General features: G+C 46.3%; 1 protein-coding gene across 3 annotated transcripts in view; it reads right to left on the minus strand.

Annotated features, from left to right (window-relative positions):
• The window catches only part of MRPL52 (mitochondrial ribosomal protein L52), a 31,663-nt gene extending 7,586 nt beyond the window's left edge, over positions 1-24,077 (minus strand). Inside the window, exons 1-4 of one of the 3 annotated variants that reach the window (XM_068271552.1) lie at positions 23,865-24,069; positions 20,227-20,332; positions 18,802-18,869; positions 11,001-11,065 (exon numbers count right to left, since the gene is read on the minus strand). In XM_068271552.1, coding sequence (XP_068127653.1) covers positions 11,001-11,065; positions 18,802-18,869; positions 20,227-20,332; positions 23,865-23,883 — 258 coding nt within the window. In that variant the 5' untranslated portion in view covers positions 23,884-24,069. Of the gene's footprint in view, positions 1-11,000; positions 11,066-18,801; positions 18,870-20,226; positions 20,339-23,864 lie in introns of all 3 variants that reach the window. The other 2 variants (XM_068271551.1, XM_068271553.1) reach the window with 2 other exon arrangements.
• Between the last annotated feature and the right edge of the window lie 390 nt (positions 24,078-24,467).

Raw genomic sequence — 24,467 nt, forward strand, 5'->3', positions numbered from 1 at the left:
GAGACCAGGTTCGGTTCTGCCTGTTCAGTAAGCCAGCACCTATTCAGTAGGAGACCTTGGGCCAGTTTCCCTAACACTGCTACTGCCTACAGAGCGCGCCCTAGTGGCTGCAGCTCTGGCGCTTTGAGTCCGCCAGGAGAAAAGCGCGATATAAATGTTATTTGTCTTGTGTAGTTATCACTTTACCTATTGGTCATGAAATGTATTTAGTGGCCTGATTTTAATTCACCTCTAAATTATAAAAGCATTTACATTCTGATGCAGGTTTTACCATAGGCTACATTTTTGGGACTGTTATCTAGTAAAAATGAAAGCGAGACATCATGGACAACAATGTACAGGCAGTTAAACTATGCATTAGGGGACATAGGCCTCAATTCACTAAGCTTATCTCCTGTCTTTAATAACTCTTCTAGAGTTGTTACCATGGTGATAAGGCATGTAGTATTCAGTAAAAATTTTACCTCAGGCAAGCCTAAAGTTAACTCTTCTGTCTTTAAATTAACTCTCCAATCCTTAAAATAACTCCAGAGTTAAAGACAGGCTGTTAATTAACTGCGTGTGAAAATAACTACAGAGGAGGTAAATTAACTACAGAGGAGGTAAATTAACTACAGGAGAGGTAACTTAAGGAATGAAGAGGTAAGATAACTCTCTCACGTGTGGAGGTAAGTTTTCTCTTGCTTTATTATCTCTAGCATGATCTTAGTGAATTGAGGCCATCATGCAGCTGAAAAAAGACTGCTATTTATTATTATAATTTAGAAAATAGATTTTATTTCTGAAATCTTGTATTTTTAGTTTGGGTCCACTTTAAGAGGAGCCACATGAGTGAAAGAGCTCCATCTTGTGGAAAAAGAAAAACAGTTCAGCGTGACTAACATCTATTTCATTTCATTTTTTTTTGTGCTCATACACACCCTCACAATTAATACGTGGATTATCAAGGAAGGAAACATACTAAATACAAGGAAGTGGACATACAACAATTGTATAAAATATATAATTAATAACACTGGTAAGTAAAGAGTATTGCCAAAACCTATAAACTATTGAATAAAGAGAACAAGGACAGCAAACAGCTTAGACAAACACAGCAAAAACACCAAACAAACAAAAACCCATAATATAAGTTGACCCCAGTATTTGACTCTCATAAGTTGGATTTTTTTAGTTACTCAAGTATAAATCTTTCCAGCAAAGATAATGGCTGCACTTGGGGACCAGGATGGATTAATAACTGCACTACATAAAGTATTGTAGCCATCAATCACAAGGCCTGCCAGTACTGCCCCAGGCCCCACACACAGCCATTAACCCTCTGTTCCCATGCCCCTTATCAGTTTGGCACTTCTTTGCTATAACTGACAGGTCACACTTACCCACAATGAACAGTGCATGCACAACATGGTTACAGACATGTAAAATTAGGGTGGAGGAAAATATAAAGGTTATAAAGCACTATATGTGCCAGCCCCCCCCCCCCCCCCCCCCACTCCTGCTTTAGAGCTCCATAGCAGCCAGTAGGAATGCTTTGAATATTGTTATGCCCCTGAGTCTCCACTTTAAAGCAAAACTGCCACAAACTTGTGCAACAGACTTAAACAGAAGTAGCACACAGAGCTGCAGTAGCTAGCATGGTAGAAAAGTCACCGATATCTATCTCCGGAAGTAATGGGGGCCTACTGCAACATAAATGCTACTCCAGCAAATATTACGATGGCTCTAGATCCCGTAGACAAGGACTGTTAGTTGCAGCGGTGTAACGTATGCTGCAGACCAAAAGTGCATTCCAGGACATGCAGCATTTGGATACCTCACCGCACAAGAGCAGCACTGGCTGGTTAGCTAGATTGGCAGTGTGGCTGGCAGAGACTGGCAAGTTACTCTCCCCCCACCCCCATTGCTGCCCAAAGGGGGCGGATCCTCTATTTCCCCCCCCTGTGTAATCTTGCAGAGGTAGCGCTGCAGTGAAAGCCGTTACTAACATCCACCGCCGGGCGCAGCGTCCTATTCTCCTTCACTTGCCCAGGCCTGCAAGCATTAGTGTAGCTCTAGCTCCTGAAGTCATGTGACATCGATAGCCAAAGCTACACTAAAGTATGGAGACTGGCATGAGTGAGGGAGAAGAGAGGATGTTGCACCCGTGGTGAATGCTGAGCGATGGCTTTCACTGCTGCAGCACTCTGCATTTTACTTGCATGGGGGGGGGGGGGGGAGGGGAGGAATGGAATAGAAGTATCTGGCACTTTGGTGCTGAGGAAAATAGGGGTGAGAGAGAGAGAGAGAAATTTAGGACCAACTCGAGTACAAGGTGACCCCTACAATTTTAGACGAGTCAGTCCAAAGTTTCTTGACTTATAGACAAGTACATATGGTACATCATACACTAAAGAACAAACACCTTCAATTAAAGGATTTTAGGGCAAGTAATTATTTCCTAAGGATATTTGCAAAGATTCTTAGATTCTTGATTCTCTACCTCTTTCCTCATGCTGATCGGCAGTGATTTTAACTCAAGGACCGTCCTTTGACATAACGTGCCACTTTGTAGGCCTACTGTCTCCAAGGGAGATTTCAAACAACTCCAGCTTTCTGAATTTTGACATTTATACCATATGCTGAACTCAGCAAGGACAGAGAAGCACTTGCCCCACAATTTACTGCACAAGCACAGACTATGCCAGTGATGGCTAACCTTGGCACTCCAGCTGTAGTGGAACTACAAGTCCCGTGAGGCATTGCAATACTCTGACAGTTCTAAGCATAACTCGGGGAGGCAGAGGCATGATGGGATTTGTAGTTTTGTCACAGCTGGAGTGCCAAGGTTAGCCATCACTGGACTATGGGAACGTGCTGTAGGAGGTGCGCGGCACAGGGTTATCGAGCAGCACGGGAAGAAGGTGAGAAACCAGGAAGACTTCAGGGGGCTGGAAGAAACCCCAGGTAAGTAACTGGGCAATTTTTTTCATTTAAAGATTCCTTTTAGGTTACTTACACACCAAGACATTGCGTTTTAGGGGATGTTATGGTCACATAACGTGCCCCTAACGCAACATATGGTGGTGTTGAAGTTGGACGTCAGATTAAGCTGCGTTATGCAGCTCTCAAAAGCAGCCGCTCCAGGTTAGTGATAGGAAGTCCGGATCTTTTTAGGGATTCGGATCATTGAAAAGATCCGGATCTTTGAACCGAATCATTTTACTAGGGAAGTAGACTGGGTGAAATGACTAGCAGGACAGGACTTTCCCTGCACTGTACATTCTGTATGTTCCTGTTTCTTCCAGACACACATCCACTGTGAACCGAATCTTTCATTGTGATGATTCGACTCACAAATAAGATCCGGATCAAATGAACGATTCGTTCATGATCCGGACAACACTACAGTCCTACCACCAGTCTCTGCAGTGCAGTGAATATTAATTAGCCATGTGGCTGGCCACGGAGGAGGGGAGACCTCCTCCTCCAACATTACTGAGCATGTGCAAACAGTCTAACCTGGCTTAGCCCAGTATAACGTACAGCATGCAGCACTTTGTTTAAACGTGCTGCGTTACTATGTAACGCAACGTGGGCACTGTGAACAGCACAATTAATTTTACAGTGCTGTAAGTTAGGCTGCTTTACTGGCTGCTGTAACGTGGGACTTTAACGTCCCACTGTGAAACCAGCCTAAAGCAAACTTATAATGGGGAGGAGGGAGAGTAAGGTAAGTAGATACTTACCTCAGTAGCTGAAAGCCTTTGGATGGTCCAGTGGCTTAATGGATGTTTGCTGAGTTCACTTTTCCAAAGCAGGGTCACTCTTCATTTGCTGACCAAGCACAATCACATCTGGACTGGGTATGCGCATGCAGGTTCCGTGCATGCCCTGTAGAATGAAGTCGCACATGCATGGCTTTTTTCCTCCATGCACAAGTGCTTCATTCTACTGGTCATGCACAGATCTGGAATCATGGGCTGTTAAAGGATCAGGGGGGCCTTTGCACTATACAGACGCTTCTCACTACTGAGTAAGTAGTTAAAGAGTAACTAAATTAGAAATTACAGTATGCTTTAAGCCTTATAAGTTGCAAAAATATATAAAATCACACATAAAGTGTGATTTTTCTCACCCCCGGGGTCTGTATTCCACCTATGATCTTGAAATCCCCGCCCCCAGTGTGAAATTGGGCCCTGGCATTTTTTTATTTTCAGACCATAGGTGCAAAGGATGCTTGGGGATTGATGTCATAGCTCCACCCCTCATGTCCAGGTGATCTAATCTAGGCAGACAGACATACATCTGAAATAAGAATTATAGCAAACAGACATGCTAAGACAGGCTACAGCAGTTCTCCCATTTCTCCTCTTTGTTACACACTGTGAAAAAAGAAGTAGTTTGATCCAGGCAGGTAGATAGTAGGGGAGGGAACCAGGCTGGAGGGGAGACACCAAGCTTCAGCATTGGGAGAAATCAGGAAGTGCTGCTACAGATATAAATGTGAGTCTGTTCTATCCACTATGTAAACTTTATATGTTCATCTAACCAGGGCCGGATTTACAGCTTAGGAGCCTATAGGCACAGAAGTTCTGCCGCCCTTAACTCCGCCCCTTTGCGCAGGCCACACCCCCTTTTACATTCAGATTTTACCAAATTTAGAGCACACTGGCCTGAATTCACTAAGCCTATCTCCTGTCTTTAACCTCCTTAGCGGTAACCCCGTGCTGGACACGGGGTAAGCCGCCGGAGGGTGCCGCTCAGGCCCTGCTGGGCAGATTTTCATAATTTTTTTTTTTGCTGGACGCAGCTAGCGCTTTGCTAGCTGCGCCAGCACTCTGATCGCCGCCGGCCCGCGCCCGATCGCCGCTATGTGTTGCGGCGCGCGCCCCCCCCCCCCCCCCAGACCCCGTGCGCTGCCTGGCCAATCAGTGCCAGGCAGCGCCGAGGGGTGGATCGGGACTGCCAATGACGTCACGACGTCGGTGACGTCATCCAGCCCCGTCGCCATGGCGACGGGGGAAGCCCTCCAGGAAATCCCGTTCTTTGAACGGGATTTCCTGATCGGAGATCGCCGAAGGCGATCGAAGTGGGCGGGGGGATGTCGCTGAGCAGCGGCTATCATGTAGCGAGCCCTGGGCTCGCTACATGATTAAAAAAATAAATAAAATAAAAAAAACTGCTGCGTTGCCCCCTGGCGGAATTTTTCATACCACCAGGGGGGTTAATAGCGTTTCTAGAGTTATCACCATGGAGATAAGGCATGTAGTATTCAGGCAACATTTTACCTCAGGCAAACCTAAAGTTAACTCTTCTGTCTAAGTTTACTCTCCAATCCTTAAAATAACTCCACAGTTAACAGGCTGTTAATTAACTGCATGTGAAAATAACTACAGAAGAGGTAAATTAACTACAGAGGAGGTAACTTAAGGAATGAAGAGATAAGATAACTCTCTCACTGTGTGGAGGTAAGTTTTCTCTTGCCTTATTATCTCCAGTATGATCTTAGTGAATTGAGGCCTTAGATCATGCTGGAGATAATAAGGCAAGAGAAAACTTACCTTCACACAGTAAGAGAGTTATCTTATCTCTTCATTCCTTACGTTACCTCTTCTGTGGTTAATTTACCTCCTCTGTAGTTAAGTTACCGCATCTGTAGTTAAGTTACCGCCTCTGTAGTTAAGTTACCGCCTCTGTAGTTAAGTTACCGCCTCTGTAGTTATTTTCACGCACAGTTAATGAACAGCCTGTCTTTAACTCTGGAGTTATTTTAAGGATTAAAGAGTTAACTTAAAGACAGAAGAGTTACATTTAGGTTTGCCTGAGGTAAAATGTTTCCTGAATACTACATGCCTTATCACCATGGTAACAACTCTAGAAGAGTGGAGACTGGAGATAAGCTTAGTGAATTGAGGGCTGTCTCTATAAAGAGCAGTGTGGTGCATCAAAGTCCAGCCCCCAATGCCAGTCACAAGCGGGTGTAGGTTCCCTGCACACTGCATGCAATTCCGATTCCGCTTTTTAATCGTTTTTTACATCCGATTCCGGTTTTTAATCTTTACTGCATGCTGCATTTTTTGATCCATTTTTCTGTTGAATGTATTCAGGGAAAGTCGGAATTGAAAACTCGGAATCGCAAAACTGATTTGCAGTGTGCAGGGAGCCGTATACTGGTAAACTCTGGCCAGCCTGTCCCCATCTTGATCTATCCCCAACCCCTTATGCACTGCCAGGCCATCCCAGGTCCCCCTTTGACTTGGGCTCCCTGGGGGCCCCTGGACTATTTTTGCCAGCGTACCATCTCACCTGTCCTGGCGCACTGCTCTATTTGTCTGTACACTCTCGTCCTTATCCTTGCTAATTATTACATAATGACATGGGCCAGGTTACTGAGATGATAAAACTAGCAAGGATGAAGACGGGGAGCGCATGCACCAGGGCAGGTGAGTTGATACACTGGCAGAAACGGTGCAGGGGCCCCAGGGAACATAAGTAGGGAGAGACCTGAAATGGCATGGCAGCAGGGTGAGAATAAGCTATATTGAAAATGTGAGAACACCAGTGCCTGCAGGTCTAAACAGCCACAGCACTTTCCAGCAGATATTAATGGCTGCAAGTTCTGTGTCTCTTCCCTCCCTTGCGGCATGCAACATGACTTCATGGCTACAGCAGGATACCTTTTTGGTGCATTTCTCGCAGCAACACAGCCACGGCTTGTGTAACAGTGTTGTTTGGATGGTGGTGGGCATAACTGTGTGGTGTGGATGGTGGTGGGCATAACTGTGTGGTGTGGATGGTGGTGGGCATAACTGTGTGGTGTGGATGGTGGTGGGCATAACTGTGTGGTGTGGATGGTGGTGGGCATAACTGTGTGGTGTGGATGGTGGTGGGCATAACTGTGTGGTGTGGATGGTGGTGGGCATAACTGTGTGGTGTGGATGGTGGTGGGCATAACTGTGTGGTGTGGATGGTGGTGGGCATAACTGTGTGGTGTGGATGGTGGTGGGCATAGCTGTGTGGTGTGGATGGAGGTGGGCATAACTGTGTGGTGTGGATGGTGGTGCGCATAGCTGTGTGGTGTGGATGGAGGTGGGCATAGCTGTGTGGTGTGGATGGAGGTGGGCATAACTGTGTGGTGTGGATGGTGGTGGGCATAACTGTGTGGTGTGGATGGTGGTGGGCATAACTGTGTGGTGTGGATGGTGGTGGGCATAACTGTGTGGTGTGGATGGTGGTGGGCATAACTGTGTGGTGTGGATGGTGGTGGGCATAACTGTGTGGTGTGGATGGTGGTGGGCATAACTGTGTGGTGTGGATGGTGGTGGGCATAACTGTGTGGTGTGGATGGTGGTGGGCATAACTGTGTGGTGTGGATGGTGGTGGGCATAACTGTGTGGTGTGGATGGTGGTGGGCATAGCTGTGTGGTGTGGATGGTGGTGGGCATAGCTGTGTGGTGTGGATGGAGGTGGGCATAGCTGTGTGGTGTGGATGGTGGTGGGCATAGCTGTGTGGTGTGGATGGTGGTGGGCATAGCTGTGTGGTGTGGATGGTGGTGGGCATAGCTGTGTGGTGTGGATGGTGGTGGGCATAGCTGTGTGGTGTGGATGGTGGTGGGCATAGCTGTGTGGTGTGGATGGAGGTGGGCATAACTGTGTGGTGTGGATGGTGGTGGGCTGTTATGGTGGTGGCTCAGCAGGCAGGCGAGGGAAGTATGCACATACTTGATTCAAAGTCCATAGGAGCCCCCCAAGCGTCTCCCATTTTGCCCCTTTAAAAATTCAGTTTGCCCTGCCATGGCCACCCACGGTTGTATAACTGTGTTGTGCGGATGGTGGTGGGGTAAGTCAGAAGCTAAGCAGGAACAGGAAGGAGGCATTGTGGTTTACATGGTTCTCGTCCTGCCTGGTAGACAGTAGCGGCGCTCTCCCCGATGTGATGCTGGAATGTGACATCACGTCGTGGGAGAGCGCCACTGCGTTCCAACAGGCGGAAAGGGAACCATGGAAACCATGATGCAAAATAGGTAACTTATGTATCCCTGCCTCCCTCCTCTGCCTGCTGAGCTGACGACTCACAACACACTACCATCCACACAGCACAGTTACACAAGCCACGGGTGGCCACAGTGGGGCAAACTGAAGGGGCAAAATGGTATACACTTGGGGGGCCCCTACAGACTCTGGTGCCAGGGGGTAATGCCCCCCTTGTCTATACTGTAGTGCTGGCCCTGCACACAAACACACTCTCTGGCACACACATACACACACTGTGGATACACACACACACACACACACACACACACACACACACACACACACACACACACAAAGAGACACACACTGGTACACAAAGACACACACACACACACTCACACTCTGCCACACACATGCGCACACACACACACACACACACACACACACACACACACACACACACACACACACACACACACACACACACACACACGCCTTTGAAGTTTCCTTGAGGAGAGGGAGGAGGATCCCACACACTTTTTCCGGCTGGAGCTGCAGCAGCGTGAAGCCTGTTCCCACTCATGCCTGTCCGGGGAGAAAGCTCTGCTTGAGCGGCTACACACTCTCCGAGAGTCCCGACGGAGGTATGGGCACGCCGCCCCTCCCTCTCCCCTGTCGAAGGAGCTCTGTCAGCAGATGCACAGAGATTCAGTGCAGAGTGGGGCGGCATTGCATCAGATATTAGCACTGCGATACAAGACCCGAGGAACAGCAGGGTCGGATGTGGAGCAGGGCGCGCTGTCATGGTGAGTGAGGACAGCTGGAGAGATTTGCTGCGTTGCTGCCTGCCGCCTCTGTAGCACATGGCGCCTGTAGGCACGTTCCTACAGTGCCTAGTGCTAAATCCGGCCCTGCATCTAACTCTACACAGTGTAGTGTTCTCCCCAGGCTCTTTTAGCCAGGCGCTCCACCCGGCTAGTTTTGATGAGCACCCGGCTGTCATCGGCTCACCTCCTCCTATACTATAAGCAGAGTTGTGCACAGAAGCACCGGCCCTGCATTCTCTCATATTGCCCCAGCTGGCTACTTTTTCATGCCATCTGGCTACTATTTCATGCCACCCGGCAGTAAGCATTTTGGGGGGAGAACACTGCAGTGCATTGACTACATATATGTATTGCCATTCAGACCTTTTTTTGGCTGGAGGTGGTCTTTAACTTTTCAACTTTTTTTAACCACCAGTACGTTTTAAACTTAGTAGGAGCATAGCATAAACTGTAATCATTCTACCCTCTGACTCAGTTTACCTACCAAACTGTTTCCACTGAAAACACTTTTATAGTGTCCTGATCATATCCCAGCTAGAGTATTGTAACATCAATCTGTATGGTCTACAAATGAAATGGATGGAACCTTTTTATTCTAAAATCTTCTGCTCAAATCATCCATCTCTCTTTTTGGGCCTCAGGTGCTATTCATCTCTGTCAGGTCCTCCACAGACTTCAAATACAGGATTCAGTCCAAGCTTCAAATGATTAGTATTAAAGCAAACCTGAGGCTAAATTCAAATCAAAACAGATACTTACCTATGGAGAGGGAAGGCTCTGGGTCCTATAGAGCGCTGTTGTCGCCGTTCAAATCTCCCACTGCGGGAGGCTTCTGAAGTTTTCGGGAACCTGAGTGCTTCCAAAGACAGGCGGCTTCATACTGCGCATTCGCAAGTACACATGCTCACACAGGCACAGTACGGAGACGCCCGTCTTCAGGAGGACTCGGGCTTACCAAGCCTCCCATGGAGGCAGAGAGCAGTCTTCCAACCCATCAGTCGAAAACTGCTAACAGGGGTGAAGGGGCTGGAACGAGGGGACCAGGAGTGGAAAGGGAAGGCTCTATAGAACCTACAGCCTTCCCTCTTCATAGGTGAGTATCCGTTTGTTTGTTTTTTTAATTTCACTGTAGATGTGCTTTCAAGATAGTTGAAACAAGCAAAAATAAAAAATTGCCTAAAAATAGTTAGTGCCCCAAATATATATATATGTAAACCCCTTTTTTTTCTAAAAATGTCCCCTATTTTTTTTAACCTGGTCTGTGTGCCTTTGCTGAACTGTGCAGTGCCAACAGGATTGTGAGAACAAGCTTATATCAAAACACAAATCATAGAAACCTCCCATTTCAGATAGGATAAGGACACTATAACTAGAAGGAAGCTGAATCTCCCTCCCTTTGAAGTGTTTCCACAGTGATTGTAAGCATGTTTTCTAGGTGATGTTTGCAGTGGGAGGGAAAGCAGGCAGTAAATTAACACTGAGCTAGGGGAAAAAAGGAAAAAGAAAAGGGTAGAAGTGATAACACTTTTGGCATCACGGAGAAACAGTAAAAATGGGAATCAGCATAAGTATTATTTTCTTTTCATAACACATTTATCTTATAGAAAGTTTTAAGAATGCCATTAGGACACAGAGGCTGGTTCTGCATACAATGACCAGCCTGTTACTATACTGTACCCCCCATGCCCCCCCTCCCCCCCACATTCTGCTATTCCCCCATAAATTAAACCGCCATGCTAGCGACATGCAGCGAGTCGCTAGCAGGCTGTTTACCTCTGAGTGTCTGTCACCGCTGCTCCCCACCTGCATCCCTTCCCTCCAATCAGCAGGAAGGGACGCAGGCGGGGAGCGGCGCTATAGCGGAGGTGGGGGAGCGGCAGTGACAGACACTCAGAAGTAAACAGCCTGCTAGCGACACGCTGCTTGTCCCTAGCATGGCGTTTTTTTTTTCTAGGGACAGCAGAGCGCAGGGGGGGGGCACAGTATAGTAACAGAGGCTGGCCATTGTATGCAGAACCAGCATCTGTGTCCTAATGGCATTCTTAAAACCTACCTCGAGTTCTCTTTAAATCTGGCAGTGAACACTAAAAACAGGATAGGCAAGATAAATGATTTCTTATTGTATTATTAATTTTAATTGTTAATATGGAGTTTCATCCCACGTTAACCTGTAGATATAAAGAAGCACAACTGAAGTACCCAAGCTAGTACACTTACAGCCATAGCCTTGTTCTCCTCTTTCCTCCTGATCTGTGACTTCCACAGAGGAGCGGTGCGTCCATCTAGGAAACAGAGTATCCAGTTTGCAGTAAATGCTGACATACAATTGGAATATGGCTACTCTGTCAGGCTTAATCAGTAAAGTAGTAAAAATAAATAATTTTCAACTATCTTTTAAAAGGACCATGAACATTGGGGAAAAAATAATAAAATAAAATCTGGACTTTCCTGAGGCTTTCTGGAGTCCCCCCATTGCCCACGAGGTCCCTCGTCGTCCTCTGAGTCTTCTCCGTGGGCTTGCTGGTGACCCAGTTAGCCTGGTGACTTTGGGTGAAGTTCTGCACAACTGCGCTTGTGCGGCTTGTCCGCGCACCCAGCTCAATCATGCGCGCAACACTGTGAGCCTCCTGCACAGTTCTCGAAAGACTGAACGGCGCATGCGCAGGAGGCTTACGGCGACGCTTGTTCAAGCTGGGTGTGTAGACGGGTCATGCATGAACATTTTGCGCATGACTTCGCCCAATGTCACCAGGCTAACTGAGTCACCAACATGACCACTGAGGGGACCCAGTGAGACCTGGTGGCCTGGGGGGGGGGGGGGGGCATGGGCTCGAGTAAGCCCCAGGTAAGTCCAGATTTGTTTGTGGGTTTTTTTTTCACTGTTCAGGGTCCCTTTAAGTTTCCAGAATTTTGAAAAGATTTGTTATTTTCTCCCATAATTATAGGCACTTAACTCTATACGCTGTTTGAATACAGCTGCACTGAAAAAAATTGTCATGATTTTTTTTAGAAAAGGTTAAAAAAAAAAAAAAAAAAAAAAAAAAATTGTATTGCAGTCTGTGTCCCCATTATAGGGATGCCTCACTTCCTGTGCCTGGGACTTCTATGAAGCTTCATGGCTTTAACACGAAAACTAGTAGTCACAGAGGCGGAAGTGAAGGACAGGGATAAAAACTGAATGGAGCTTGTAGGTATATCCCACTCCACTCTCTTCAGGAAGTGATGGAAATTCTTACAGGTGGCAACATAGGACAGCTATAAAAAAATACATTGTTTTTACTCTGGAATTGGGCTTTCCGTTATACGCATTCTTCACATGCATGACTGTTATCATATAAATGTTTCAATTTCCAGTGTCGTCCACTAGTGCTAAAATCTGGTCCTCAAGTTCCATTAACAGTACATGTCAATACAACTACTGCGTGGTAGCTTAGCTGCATTAAGTGGTTACCGGAACAAGTGCCACAAAGGTAAAGGTCAACACTCTCAGTTCTGACCAGGAAACTTGCAAAGTTAGGGCTGGTTCATACTGCAAGAGCTTTTTTCTAAGTGCTTGTGATTTTAAAAGTTCTTGCTAATGTACCGGTAATCCTATGTGGGTCTTCTCACTTAAACAATGTGATTTTAGAAAAAAAAAACCTATAGCATTGCATTAGCAAAAGCTTCTAAAATCACTAGAGCTAAGAAAGCTCTTGCAGTGTGCACCAGCCTGGAGAAAGCTTTAGGCGACCCTGAGATGGGCCCACAGGGACAAAATATACATACCTGGTGCTTCCTCTAGCCTACTCCGGCCTGTTCGCTCCCACGCCGTCCTCTGACTTCCCGTTCTTCCACAATTGGCCCCAGAAAGTCCTCCGGTCTGGGGCCAGCTGCACATGCGCGGTCTGGCCGAGCGCTCCAGCCATGTTTGTTACCAGGAGTGCTCTGTGACTGCACAGTACTACCTGGCCAGACTACGCATGCGCCGACTGACAGATTTTTCAGGGCCAGTAGCAGGTGAATGGGCAGTCAGAAAAGGACGGTGTGGGAGCGATCAGGCCGGAGGAATCCGCAGGTATGAATTTTTTATTGTAGCAGATTTAACCACTTGAGGACCACAATCTTTTCGCCCCTTAAAGGACTTCCGAGGCCAAAAAGAAGAAAATGACACTATACTTTTTTAATATCAGAATCCATGGAGGACGTCCAGCGCGTCCTCCGCACCGTACCGCCGTCATTGCAGCCCTTTTCGTTCCCCCAGGGCCTGGCCCGACCCCACCGAACGGGTGGCATGGATTCCACCTGTAAGATGGCCGCCGCCTTGAGCCGCGGCTGCGCAGTACGTTTTGCCACGAGTGCGACTGCGCAGCCTTTAGCCCGCCTCCCGTACCCAGTACGCGGCGGGAGGCGGGCTAAAGGCTGCGCACTCGCGGCAAAGCGTACTGCGCAGCCGCGGCCATCTTACAGGTGGAATCCATGCGACCCGTTCGGTGGGGTCGGGCCAGGCCCTGGGGGAACGAAAAGGGCTGCAATGACGGCGGTATGGTGCGGAGGACGCGCTGGACGTCCTCCATGGATTCTGATATTAAAAAAGTATAGTGTCATTTTCTTCTTTTTGGCCTCGGAAGTCCTTTAAGGACCAGAGCCTTTTTCTCCATTCAGACCACTGCAGCTTTCACGGTTTATTGCTCAGTCATACAACCTACCACCTAAGGGCCCTTTTCCACTAGAGCGATTGTGATTGCTGAATCGCAAATCGCTAGTGATTTTTAAATCGCTAGAGTTGTTACTTTGGGCCCTTTTCCACTAGCAATCGCTAGCGTTCGCGCTAAACGCTAGCGATTGCTGAATTGCAAGTGCAGGAAACTTCCCGGCGATTGCATTCACGATTTTGCTATGCACTGCACAGCAAAATCGCGGCAAAGATCGCTCCGCGGTGCGATCGCATTTGAGTCAAAAACGAATCACGGTAGTGGAAATTACCTACCGCGATTCCAATGTTAAAAAGCAAACCGTAGCGATTTCAAAATCACTAGCGGTTTGCGACTTTGCGATTCAGCATCGCAAACGCCGCTAGTGGAAAAGGGCCCTTTATCACAGAATTTACGAGAAGTATTTTCCACTACAGTGATTCGATTTGGAAATCGCAATCGCTTGCTGGAGCGATTTTTACAATGATAATGCAATGCAAATGAAAATCACAAATCGCAATCGCATAACAGAATTAATGAAAAATCGCAATCGCTGGCGTTTGTGATTTGTGATTGCGATTGCTAGTGGAAAAGGGCCCTAAATGAATTTTACCTCCTTTTCTTGTCACTAATACAGCTTTCTGTTGGTGCTATTTGATTGCTGCTGCGAGTTTTAGTTTTTATTCTATTCATCAAAAAAGACTTGAATTTTGTCAAAAAAATGATTTTTTTTACTTTCTGTGCTGACATTTTTCAAATAAAGTAAAATTTCTGTATACATTTTTGTCCAAATTTATTCTGCTACGTCTTTGATAAAAAAAAAAATCCATTCAGTGTATATTTATTGGTTTGGGTAAAAGTTATAGCGTTTACACACTATGGTGCAAAAAGTGAATTTTCCCATTTCTAAGCATCTCTGACTTTTCTGACCCCTGTCATGTTTCATGAGGTGCTAAAATTCCACGATAGTATAAATACCCCCCAAATGACACCATTTTGGAAAGAAGACATCCCAAAGTATTCACTGAGAGGCATGGTGAGTTCATAGAACATTTTATTTTTTGTCACAAGTTAGTGGAAAATGACACTTTGTGGCAAAAAAAAAAAAAAAAAAAAAAAAAAAAAAGTTTCCATTTCTGCTCACTTGCAACAAAAAAAAATGAAATCTGCCACAGACTCACTATGCTCCTCTCTAAATACCTTGAAGTGTCTATTTTCCAAAATGGGGTCATTTGTGGGGTGTGTTTACTGTCCTGGCATTTTGGGGGGTGCCTAATTGTAGGCACCCCTGTAAAGCCTAAAGGTGCTCATTGGACTTTGGGCCCCTTAGCGCAGTTAGGCTGCAAAAAAAGTGCCACACATGTGGTATTGCCGTACTCAGGAGAAGTAGTATAATGTGTTTTGGGGTGTATTTTTACACATACCCATGCTGGGTGGGAGAAATATCTCTGTAAATGACAATTTTTTGATTTTTTTTTTTACACACAATTGTCCATTTACAGAGATATTTCTCCCACTCAGCATGGGTAGGTGTAAAAATACACCCCAAAACACATTATACTACTTCTCCTGAGTACGGCGATACCACATGTGTGGCACTTTTTTGCACCCTAACTGCGCTAAGGGGCCCAAAGTCCAATGAGTACCTTTAGGATTTCACAGGTCATTTTGTGACATTTGGTTTCAAGACTACTCCTCACGGTTTAGGGCCCCTAAAATGCCAGGGCAGTATAGGAACCCCACTAATGACCCCATTTTAGAAAGAAGACACCCCAAGGTATTCCGTTAGGAGTATGGTGAGTTCATAGAAGATTTTATTTTTTGTCACAAGTTAGCGGAAATTGATATTAATTGTTTTTTTTTCACAAAGTGTCATTTTCCGCTAACTTGTGACAAAAAATAAAATCTTCATTGAACTCACCATACTCCTAATGGAATACCTTTGGGTGTCTTCTTTCTAAAATGGGGTCATTTGTGGGGTTCCTATACTGCCCTGGCATTTTAGGGGCCGTAAACCGTGAGGAGTAGTCTTGAAACCAAATGTCGCGAAATGACCCGTGAAATCCTAAAGGTACTCATTGGACTTTGGGCCCCTTAGCGCACTTAGGGTGCAAAAAAGTGTCACACGTGGTATCGCCGTACTCAGGAGAAGTAGTATAATGTGTTTTGTGGTGTATTTTTTTTTTTTAACAAATCACTTTTATTTTTTGTGGTGTATTTTTACACATACCCATACTGGGTGGGAGAAATATCTCTGTAAAAGAATTTTTTTTTTTTTTTTTTTTTTTTTACACACACACAATTGTCCATTTACAGAGAGATTTCTCCCACCCAGCATGGGTATGTGTAAAAATATACCCCAAAACACATTATACTACTTCTCCTGAGTACGGCGATACCACATGTGACACTTTTTTGCAACCTAGGTGCGCTAAGGGGCCCAACGTCCTATTCACAGGTCATTTTGAGGCATTTGGATTCTAGACTAATCCTCACGGTTTAGGGCCCCTAAAATGCCAGGGCAGTATAGGAAATTGACACTTTGTGGGAAAAAAAACCCAATACAAATCAATTTCCACTAACTTGTGACAAAAAATAAAATCTTCTATGAACTCGACATACACCTAACAGAATACCTTGGGGTGTCTTCTTTCCAAAATGGGGTCACTTGTGGGGTTCCTATACTGCCCTGGCATTTTATGGGCCAAAACCCGTGAGTAGTCTGGAAACCAAATTTCTCAAAATGACTGTTCAGGGGTATAAGCATCTGCAAATTTTGATGACAGGTGGTCTATGAGGTGGCGAATTTTGTGGAACCGGTCATAAGCAGGGTGGCCTTTTAGATGACAGGTTGTATTGGGCCTGATCTGATGGATAGGAGTGCTAGGGGGGGGGGGGGGGGTGACAGGAGGTGATTGATGGGTGTCTCAGGGGGTGGTTAGAGGGGAAAATAGATGCAATCAGTGCACTGGGGAGGTGATCGGAAGGGGGTCTGAGGGCGATCTGAGGGTTTGGCCGAGTGATCAGGAGCCCACACGGGGCAAATTAGGGCCTGATCTGATGGGTAGGTGTGCTAGGGGGTGACAAGGTGTGATTAGAGGGGGGGAATAGATGCAAGCAATGCACTGGCGAGGTGATCAGGGCTGGGGTCTGAGGACGTTCTGAGGGTGTGGGCGGGTGATTGGGTGCCCTAGGGGCAGATAGGGATCTAATCTGATGGGTAGTGGTGACAGGGGGTGATTGATGGGTAATTAGTGGGTGTTTAGAGGAGAGAACAGATGTAAACAATGCACTTGGGAGGTGATCTGACGGCGGGTCTGCAGGCGATCTGATGGTGTGGGTGGGTGATCAGATTGCCCGCAAGGGGCAGGTTAGGGGCTGATTAATGGGTGGCAGTGACAGGGGGTGATTGATGGGTGGCAGTGACAGGGGGTGATTGACAGGTGATCAATGGGTTATTACAGGGAAGAACAGATGTAAATAATGCACTGGCGAATTGATAAGGGCGGGGGTCTGAGGGCAATCTGAGCGCGTGGGCGGTTGATTGGGTGCCCGCAAGGGGCAGATTAGGGTCTAATCTGATGGGTAACAGTGACAGGTGGTGATAGGGGGTGATTGATGAGTGATTGATGGGTAATTAGTGGGTGTTTAGAGGAGAGAACAGATGTAAACAATGCACTTGGGAGGTGATCTGCGGGCGATCTGATGGTGTGGGTGATAAGATTGCCCCCAAGGGGCAGGTTAGGGGCTAATTGATGGGTGGCAGTGACTGGGGGTGATTGATGGGTGATTGACAGGTGATCAGTGGGTTATTACAGGGGGGATAGATGCATACAGTATACGGGGGGGGGGGGGGTGATCAGGAGGCCCCAGGGGGCAGTTAGGACCCAAAATAAAAAAAATAGCGTTGACAGATAGTGACAGGGAGTGATTGATTGGCGATTAGGGGAGTGATTGGGTGCAAACAGTGGTCTGGGGGTTGGGCGGGGGGGGGGTCTGAGGGGTGCATCAGTGTGCTTGGGTGCAGACTAGGGTGGCTGCAGCCTGCCCTGGTGGTCCCTCGGACACTGGGACCACCAGGGCAGGAGGCAGCCTGTATAATACACCAGAAGGGGAGAGAATTCCAAGAATCGCCGGCACCCAACAGGCTGCTGCACAGTACCTGGATTCCAAAAGCTGGCTTGGTGCTCACAGCAAAGACATCAATATGGCAATAGAAGAAAAGACAGCGCTGGGCACTCAAGCTGATGCTTAAGGTTTATTTTCCACAGATACAAACAGACATTGCAGGCAATGTCTGTTTGTATCTGTGGAAAATAAACCTTAAGCATCAGCTTGAGTGCCCAGCGCTGTCTTTTCTTTTATTGCCAGCCTGTATAATACACTTTGTATACATTAGAAAGTGTATTATACACTTTGTAGCGGCGATCGTGGGGTTAACAACCCGCCGGCGCTTCCGAATGGCAGGCGGGTTGTCGTCGCGGGTGGGCGGAGCCAGTTGCTGGGGAAGCGCGCGTCACCAGTGACGCGATCGCTCACCCTGCATGCCGAAAGGACGCAATGCCCATGGGCGTATTGCGGTCCTTTCGGCGTCCACTTTGCGGCCGCCCATCGGCTGTGGGCCGACCGCCCACAGCCGATGGGCGGCCGCAAAGTGGTTAAAGGAAAAAAATAAATAAATAAATCTTGAACTAGATGCACCTGCCAGCCTATGGTGGGGTCCTGGTCACTCACTGTGCCCCCAGGTAAACTTTCCACACAAGACAGTAGAAAAGCATGTTCCGGGGCACCAGATACGTTGCAAATATCACCACTTTATTTCATCCCACCAAACAAGATACAAAAACACGGCTGGTCTTTTTTATTCCTGTGGCCCCATCTCAGATTCACTGAGATTGCCCCACCGTACTCAAATTCACAGAATGTGTTCGATTTGCATTCTCATGGCACAAGGCAGAAATGCCACCTAGTGGTGGAATGTTTAAATATGAACACTTTGGCAAAAATTAAGATAAGGGATACATAAGGTTGCAAATTAATGCAAAGAAGGAAATAAAAATAAATAGGCTTTATTAATGAAAAATGTTAGGACTTCTGATGTGTATCTGAATTGCACATTATCCTAGTATGATGAAAGCTTACACCTGCCACCGCTGCATGTAGTGACCTCGATCCTTTTGTCAGATTTAAGACATGTTACGGCATCGATATCTGACAGACATTATGATCGAATCAGCTGGATATCGATGCTGAAAATCAAGTAATGTATGGGTACCATTAAATTCACACCACTTACATATCAGTTTCTCAGTGGCCACAAGCAGAAAACGCAACATGTTGTAGATTACCTGCAAAGCTCCAATCCGGAAGGTCTGTTAGAGGGCCGTACTCTGAATCACTGCGAGCAAAACCATGCCTAAGATAGGGAATGTGAGAAAATATAAGGATAAGTGCTCACGATTATGTCGCTGCCTAAAACTGCCCATGAATATACCATGCCAATCAGGATGTTTTCAGCAAGATCGAGTGAGAGCCTCATGCCTCTGACTGCAGAAGATACTGTGCCTATCAAGGGTGAGATGGCGACTGGATAGCACTCCCAAATAGTAGGCAGCAACCAAGCACATGGGGATTTTTGCAGGGCTGTGGAGTCAGTACAAAAATCATCTGACTCTTCATTTTATGAAACCAACAACTCCAACTCCAGGTACCCAAAAATTGTTTTGACTCCTCAGCTCTGAATTTCTGAAGCACAAACTACGTAGAGGATAAAATATCACTTTTAACATTAACCACTGAAGACCTTCCATATATACTTGCAATTAAGAAGTCAAGAAAATTAGGACTGACTCACAGTGTAACAGTGTATCTGCGAGTCAATCCTAAATCTCTCCACTTACAGCCAGGAAGGAAAGGGGGGCCGCCCCTCTCTCTATCCCTCCTTGCAGTTCTGAAGCTATGATCTACTCTGATCCTCTTCCCATCTATCACAATCTAAACTGGGGCCGATTCTTACTGTCTTAACTGTCTCCCCCCTTCCTGTTACAATGCAGAGCCTTCACCTCCTCTCCTTTACTCACACTGATCTACGTAATGTAATTATGGTGACATTGGAAGCTGGAAATACGCTGATGTAGGCAGACCAGCGTAAGCGAGAAAAGGGGATGCGTAGCAGCCATGGTGACTGATGAAGCTTTCGCTGTGGACTCTGCATTGTATCACAGTGAGGGTAGAGACAGTAGAAGCGGCCCCCCTTTTAGAATTTTATGGATGGGAAGTGGATCAGAGTAGGTCACAGCTTCGGGATGCAGGGAGAGGTTGTATATTTTTTGTCACAGGTTACAGCACAGCATTGGTGCATTACAGCCAGCTCCATTAAATTGTAATTATAAATGAACAACACTGGGTAGTGGATGAGGGAGTCTGGCTGCTATGGATAACGTACTTTGTTGTAAGTTTGATTTGTCCTACTTTTCACAACTTGTTTCTTCTGCCTGTGGAGAGTATTTCTCAGGATGGTTATTTAGGCTGCATAATCAGGGGCAGAGCTTTGCTGGATAGACTTATATTGGGGTAACTAAAAAATTCTAGCTTACGAGGGTCAAATATTAGGGTCAACTTATACACGAGGTCGGCTTATATTCGATTATATACAGTAGCTAAGTGCTGAAGCCTTATTGGGTTACCTTACTCACTCATTTATCTTTTGTCCCAATTGGCCTTACAGTTCTGCTACTTTCAATTATAAAACATAATAAAATACAAATACTTACTTTATCCTCCAATCTTGCCCTGCGCAGAGGAAGGCGCTATTCTGCAAACTTCTCATACAAATGCATGATACCAATGTCCTGGGTAATTTCTGCTGCAGATGTGCACCTATAACTAAAAACATGTATGATCAATAGAGGGCAATGAAACCTTTACACATCTTCATTATCAGTAAAAAATTTGTTCATCTCCAGCTAGTGGACATGATCAATGAAACACTATTTTTTTTATGGCTGGATGGAAATATTTGTGTGCAGATTGGAACTAAGCAAACAAAATGCAACTACTGCTGATTTGAATTGATCCTGATTCAAGATGCATACAAATTACAACCAAATGTGTAGCAAGTCATAAAGATGAACATCACTGATCCCCTCTAACAGCTAGCCTCAAAGTGCGTACATGCATTGTGTTCACCACCCAATCCAGTCACACTGGATTTCCCCTGGGTGGGGCTCCCCATTGGTCTTAAGTTTTAACCAATGAGAATCCTCCCTAAGGAGGATTCTCATTGGTTAAAACTCAAGACCAATGGGGAGCCCCAGCCAGGCCACAAAGATGCTTTGCCAGGACTGCCCTGCACAGTGTAGCCAAAAAGCTGGCATAAAAAGGAGCGACAAGTGTCAGCGGACTAGCAACAGGTGGTGGCGAGCAATGGGCTAAGGCCAGAGGATCCTTCAATCAAGAATAAAGAAAAAAGTGATAAATGAAAAACAGAAGGATACAGAATTAGTATTTATTGTTTAGTCTTCTATTTTTTTGTAAGCAAGTATAGGGCAAAAAAGAACCTTACTTACCTGGAGAGGGTAGGGCATCTGGGAGTCCCCTTATTAAATGGGGCTCAGATTTCAACATAAGCCCCCCCAAGACATATGCACCCCACCACCTTCTGAACATCCCTTTCTCCATTAAATGGACAAGGGCTCTGTAGGAGATGGGAAAGCTCTCTTACAGAGCCACCCATATCATGGTGGAGTGGCATGCAGGTTGACTTGGGGAGGGGGGGGGGTGTTGTTGCATGGAGCGCACAGCAATTTTATCAATACTAATGGCAGAGGGTAACGTGTTATCCTATTAGTGTAATGCACATTCCCAGGTTAATGCATGCTGCCCCCTATCATTAGTACCAGTAAATAGTTATGTGCTTCCGAGTAGCTAGCTACTCGTAATTGAAATGGTAATGAACCGCTGATTAAACAGCTGTGACCACGAGTGACAGGGGCAGGGCTGTAGAGTTGGAGCAATTTTGGGTACCTGGAGTCAGTGGTTTCATAGTCTTAGGAGTCGGATTATTTTTATACTGACTCTACAGTCCTGGTGCTGCGCATGGCAATTTCACTGGTAACGATGTGCTTCTGAGTAGCTTGCTACTTGGAATAGAAATGGTAATGAACTGCTGATGAAACAGTTGGTGACTGGGGGTTTAAATTACCCAAAAGTCTGCGGGATAGTCTGAGGTCCATTCTGCAAAATAGGTCAGTGTTCTCCCCAGGGCCAATTAGGTGGGCGGGCCGCCCGGCTGTTTTCAAACCCCGTCCAGCTGCTCTCATTCGCCCTCCTAGCTAGAAAAAAAAAACAGCGCTAAATAAACTGCAGGCAGGAGCGCTCCATTGCCTGCTAGCAACAGCGCCTAGCTCTGGTACACTACCGAAAGCGGACGCTGTACACTAAATGAGCGCTCCTCTGCCTTTCACCTCACGCTTTCTGGTGGAGCAAGGATTGGCTGGGCGGCACCATGCTCTTCATCTAGTTGGAAATTCCAGCTTCATCTCTTCCTCCTGCCCTCCAATGAATAACAGGCTTTATTTTATCCCGGCACCTCTCTCTCCAATTAAAAGAGAGGTAGCCAAGGAAGCACGCCCACACATCCTGTCAGCAGCCTGCAGGAGTTATGAGAGAGGAGACCACGTGGTGGGTTCGGCAATCAGGGACAGCCAGAGCGGCTTATTCATTCTTCCCCCAGACAACGACCATGCTGTTGTATTTAGATAAGGAGCTGCTGATCTAATCCAGCTACGGAAAGCAGGAGAGGTGATAGGACTTCAGAGCTCAGCTTTTTTTTTTTGTTTACGTTCAGTTCGGGGGACAGAGGAGAGAGCAGTACACTGCAATTACAGTGACAGGGTGTTTCCGAGGCAGCCTCCTGTGCTCTCCTCTCTACCTCTCTCCTCTGCTCCCAAGTCCCAAACTGAAAGTTAAATAAAAAGTGCAATCTGCTCTCCTGCTGTGTCTGTCTCCCCCCCCCCCCCCCCTGCTTGCATTCTGTTTGAAGTGCTCTCCCTCCCCCCTCCAACAATCACACTGCAAGAACAAAGTGGACCTGAACTCTTGCACAGAAGGAAAACCTAGTGAAATGTACTCTGTATTTATTTTGAGTCTAGCCTCTTGTCTGATCACAATTTGTAATTTTATTTCTCCCCTGTGTCACCTGACGCCATTCTAGATACACTCATTTTAAAACACAGGAGGATAACTATGTCTGCTTCCTTGAAAGCAGTAGGTAGAAACAGTGCAGATTTATTGTAGAATTTGTATCGGCTGTAACAATGAAATGTTTTTCTTTAAAGTTTATTATGTTGTTGCTTATCTTTTAGAGGAGAGAGGAAGTTCTGAGTGCTGGTCTGCTTTAAAGGGACCTGAGCACCATAATCTGAAATAATTGATCCCTAATGCTAGGTACACACAATGCAATTTTCTGACAGATTTACTGTCATATCGACTATTTCCAACATGTCCGATCTGATATCAAATTTGTGCTCAATTTCCCATAGAAGTGAACAGAAAATCGATTGAAAATCAGATTGAACATGTTGGAACTAGTTGATATGAAAGTAAATCTGTCAGAAAATTGCATTGTATGTACCTAGCAGGAACATCGGCTCGTCTCTCCTCATCTTCCTATGCTGTAAGCAGATTTGTACTGGTCCTGCATTCCCCCGTCGCACCCCACCCGGCTATTTTTTTATGCCACCCGGCTGGAAAAAAATCTAGGGGAGAACACTGTAGGTGGTGAACTGTTGGCTGCATTCCACGACTCAGTTTGCCTATGATGCGGAATGGACTGCACACTATTCTGCAGACTTGTGGGTTATTTAACCCCATCACCAGCTATTTAATCAACAGTTCATTACCATTTCAATTCATCGCTAACAGTAAAATTGCCATGTGCAGGCACCATTGCTTAGTCAGAACCAAAACTGCAGCATATATAAATTGTGGAATGCAGTATTACTATATCTGGACATCACCACAGGCTAATTGATGTTTTGACACTAAAATTTCTAGGAAATATTTGTCAACAAAGCAGCTGGAAGGAGGGCAACCTTCCATAAGTTTTTGCAGCTTGATTGTTTTTCCCTTTTCTTCCATGACTTTCATTCACACTTCACTTAACATTTAATAAAACGACCCAAACTCTATGCCTGAGAAACCCTGCAGAGAAGTTGGTTGCAAGTTTGTAAAGTACATTGCTCAGCATCCTGAGCTGCATGCCTGGAGATGTGACACATCACATCCCCTGATCCAACAACGGTATTATGAGGAACACTTCACACCTATGCATCGGGGAGACACCCCGATGAATGTGATTTGTATGATACAAATCACATTCATACAACACAAATTCGCCTCCCCTGCTCACCCAGCAAGGACGCCGCCATCTTGCCCCGGCCAGCAGTACCCTCCCTCTGAAGTCACAGGAAGTAGAATTGCCATGTGACTACACAAGTCGGATCATAAGTGGATGGATTGTGACTGAGTGAGTTGATGTGTTTTCCGACTTGTTTGGCGCCATACGGGAGTAATGTGGTAGTGTCGGCCGGTGTAATGTCAGATATTGCAGCCCGGAAGCAGCCTTCCTCACTGAGTATGGCGCATGCTCAGTGGGAAGTTAGACATTATTTAGCTGAAATATCTCCGCTTCCGCACCACCTACACTCACGAAATTCTCAGGGGAGGGAGGGGACCCCCAGATCTAGCTCTGTGACGAATTGCAGGCCCCTAGCCCCGCTAGTTCCCGAGATAGGTTTGCTGCAATCAGTGTCGGGAACCAGCGGGGCTCGGGGGCTGCAATTCGGCACAGTGCTAGATCTGGGGGTCCCCTTCCTCCCCTGAAAATTTCGGGGGTGTACCTGGTCCGGAAGCGGCGATATTTATGACGTTTTACCGTGGCTGCACAATTGAATGGGACGCAGGCTCCTACTGCGCATGCGGGGCTGCAAAATATGAGAGGCTGCAATAGCTG

Source organism: Hyperolius riggenbachi, chromosome 1 (assembly GCF_040937935.1).
Source record: "Hyperolius riggenbachi isolate aHypRig1 chromosome 1, aHypRig1.pri, whole genome shotgun sequence".
Lineage (NCBI taxonomy): Eukaryota > Metazoa > Chordata > Amphibia > Anura > Hyperoliidae > Hyperolius > Hyperolius riggenbachi.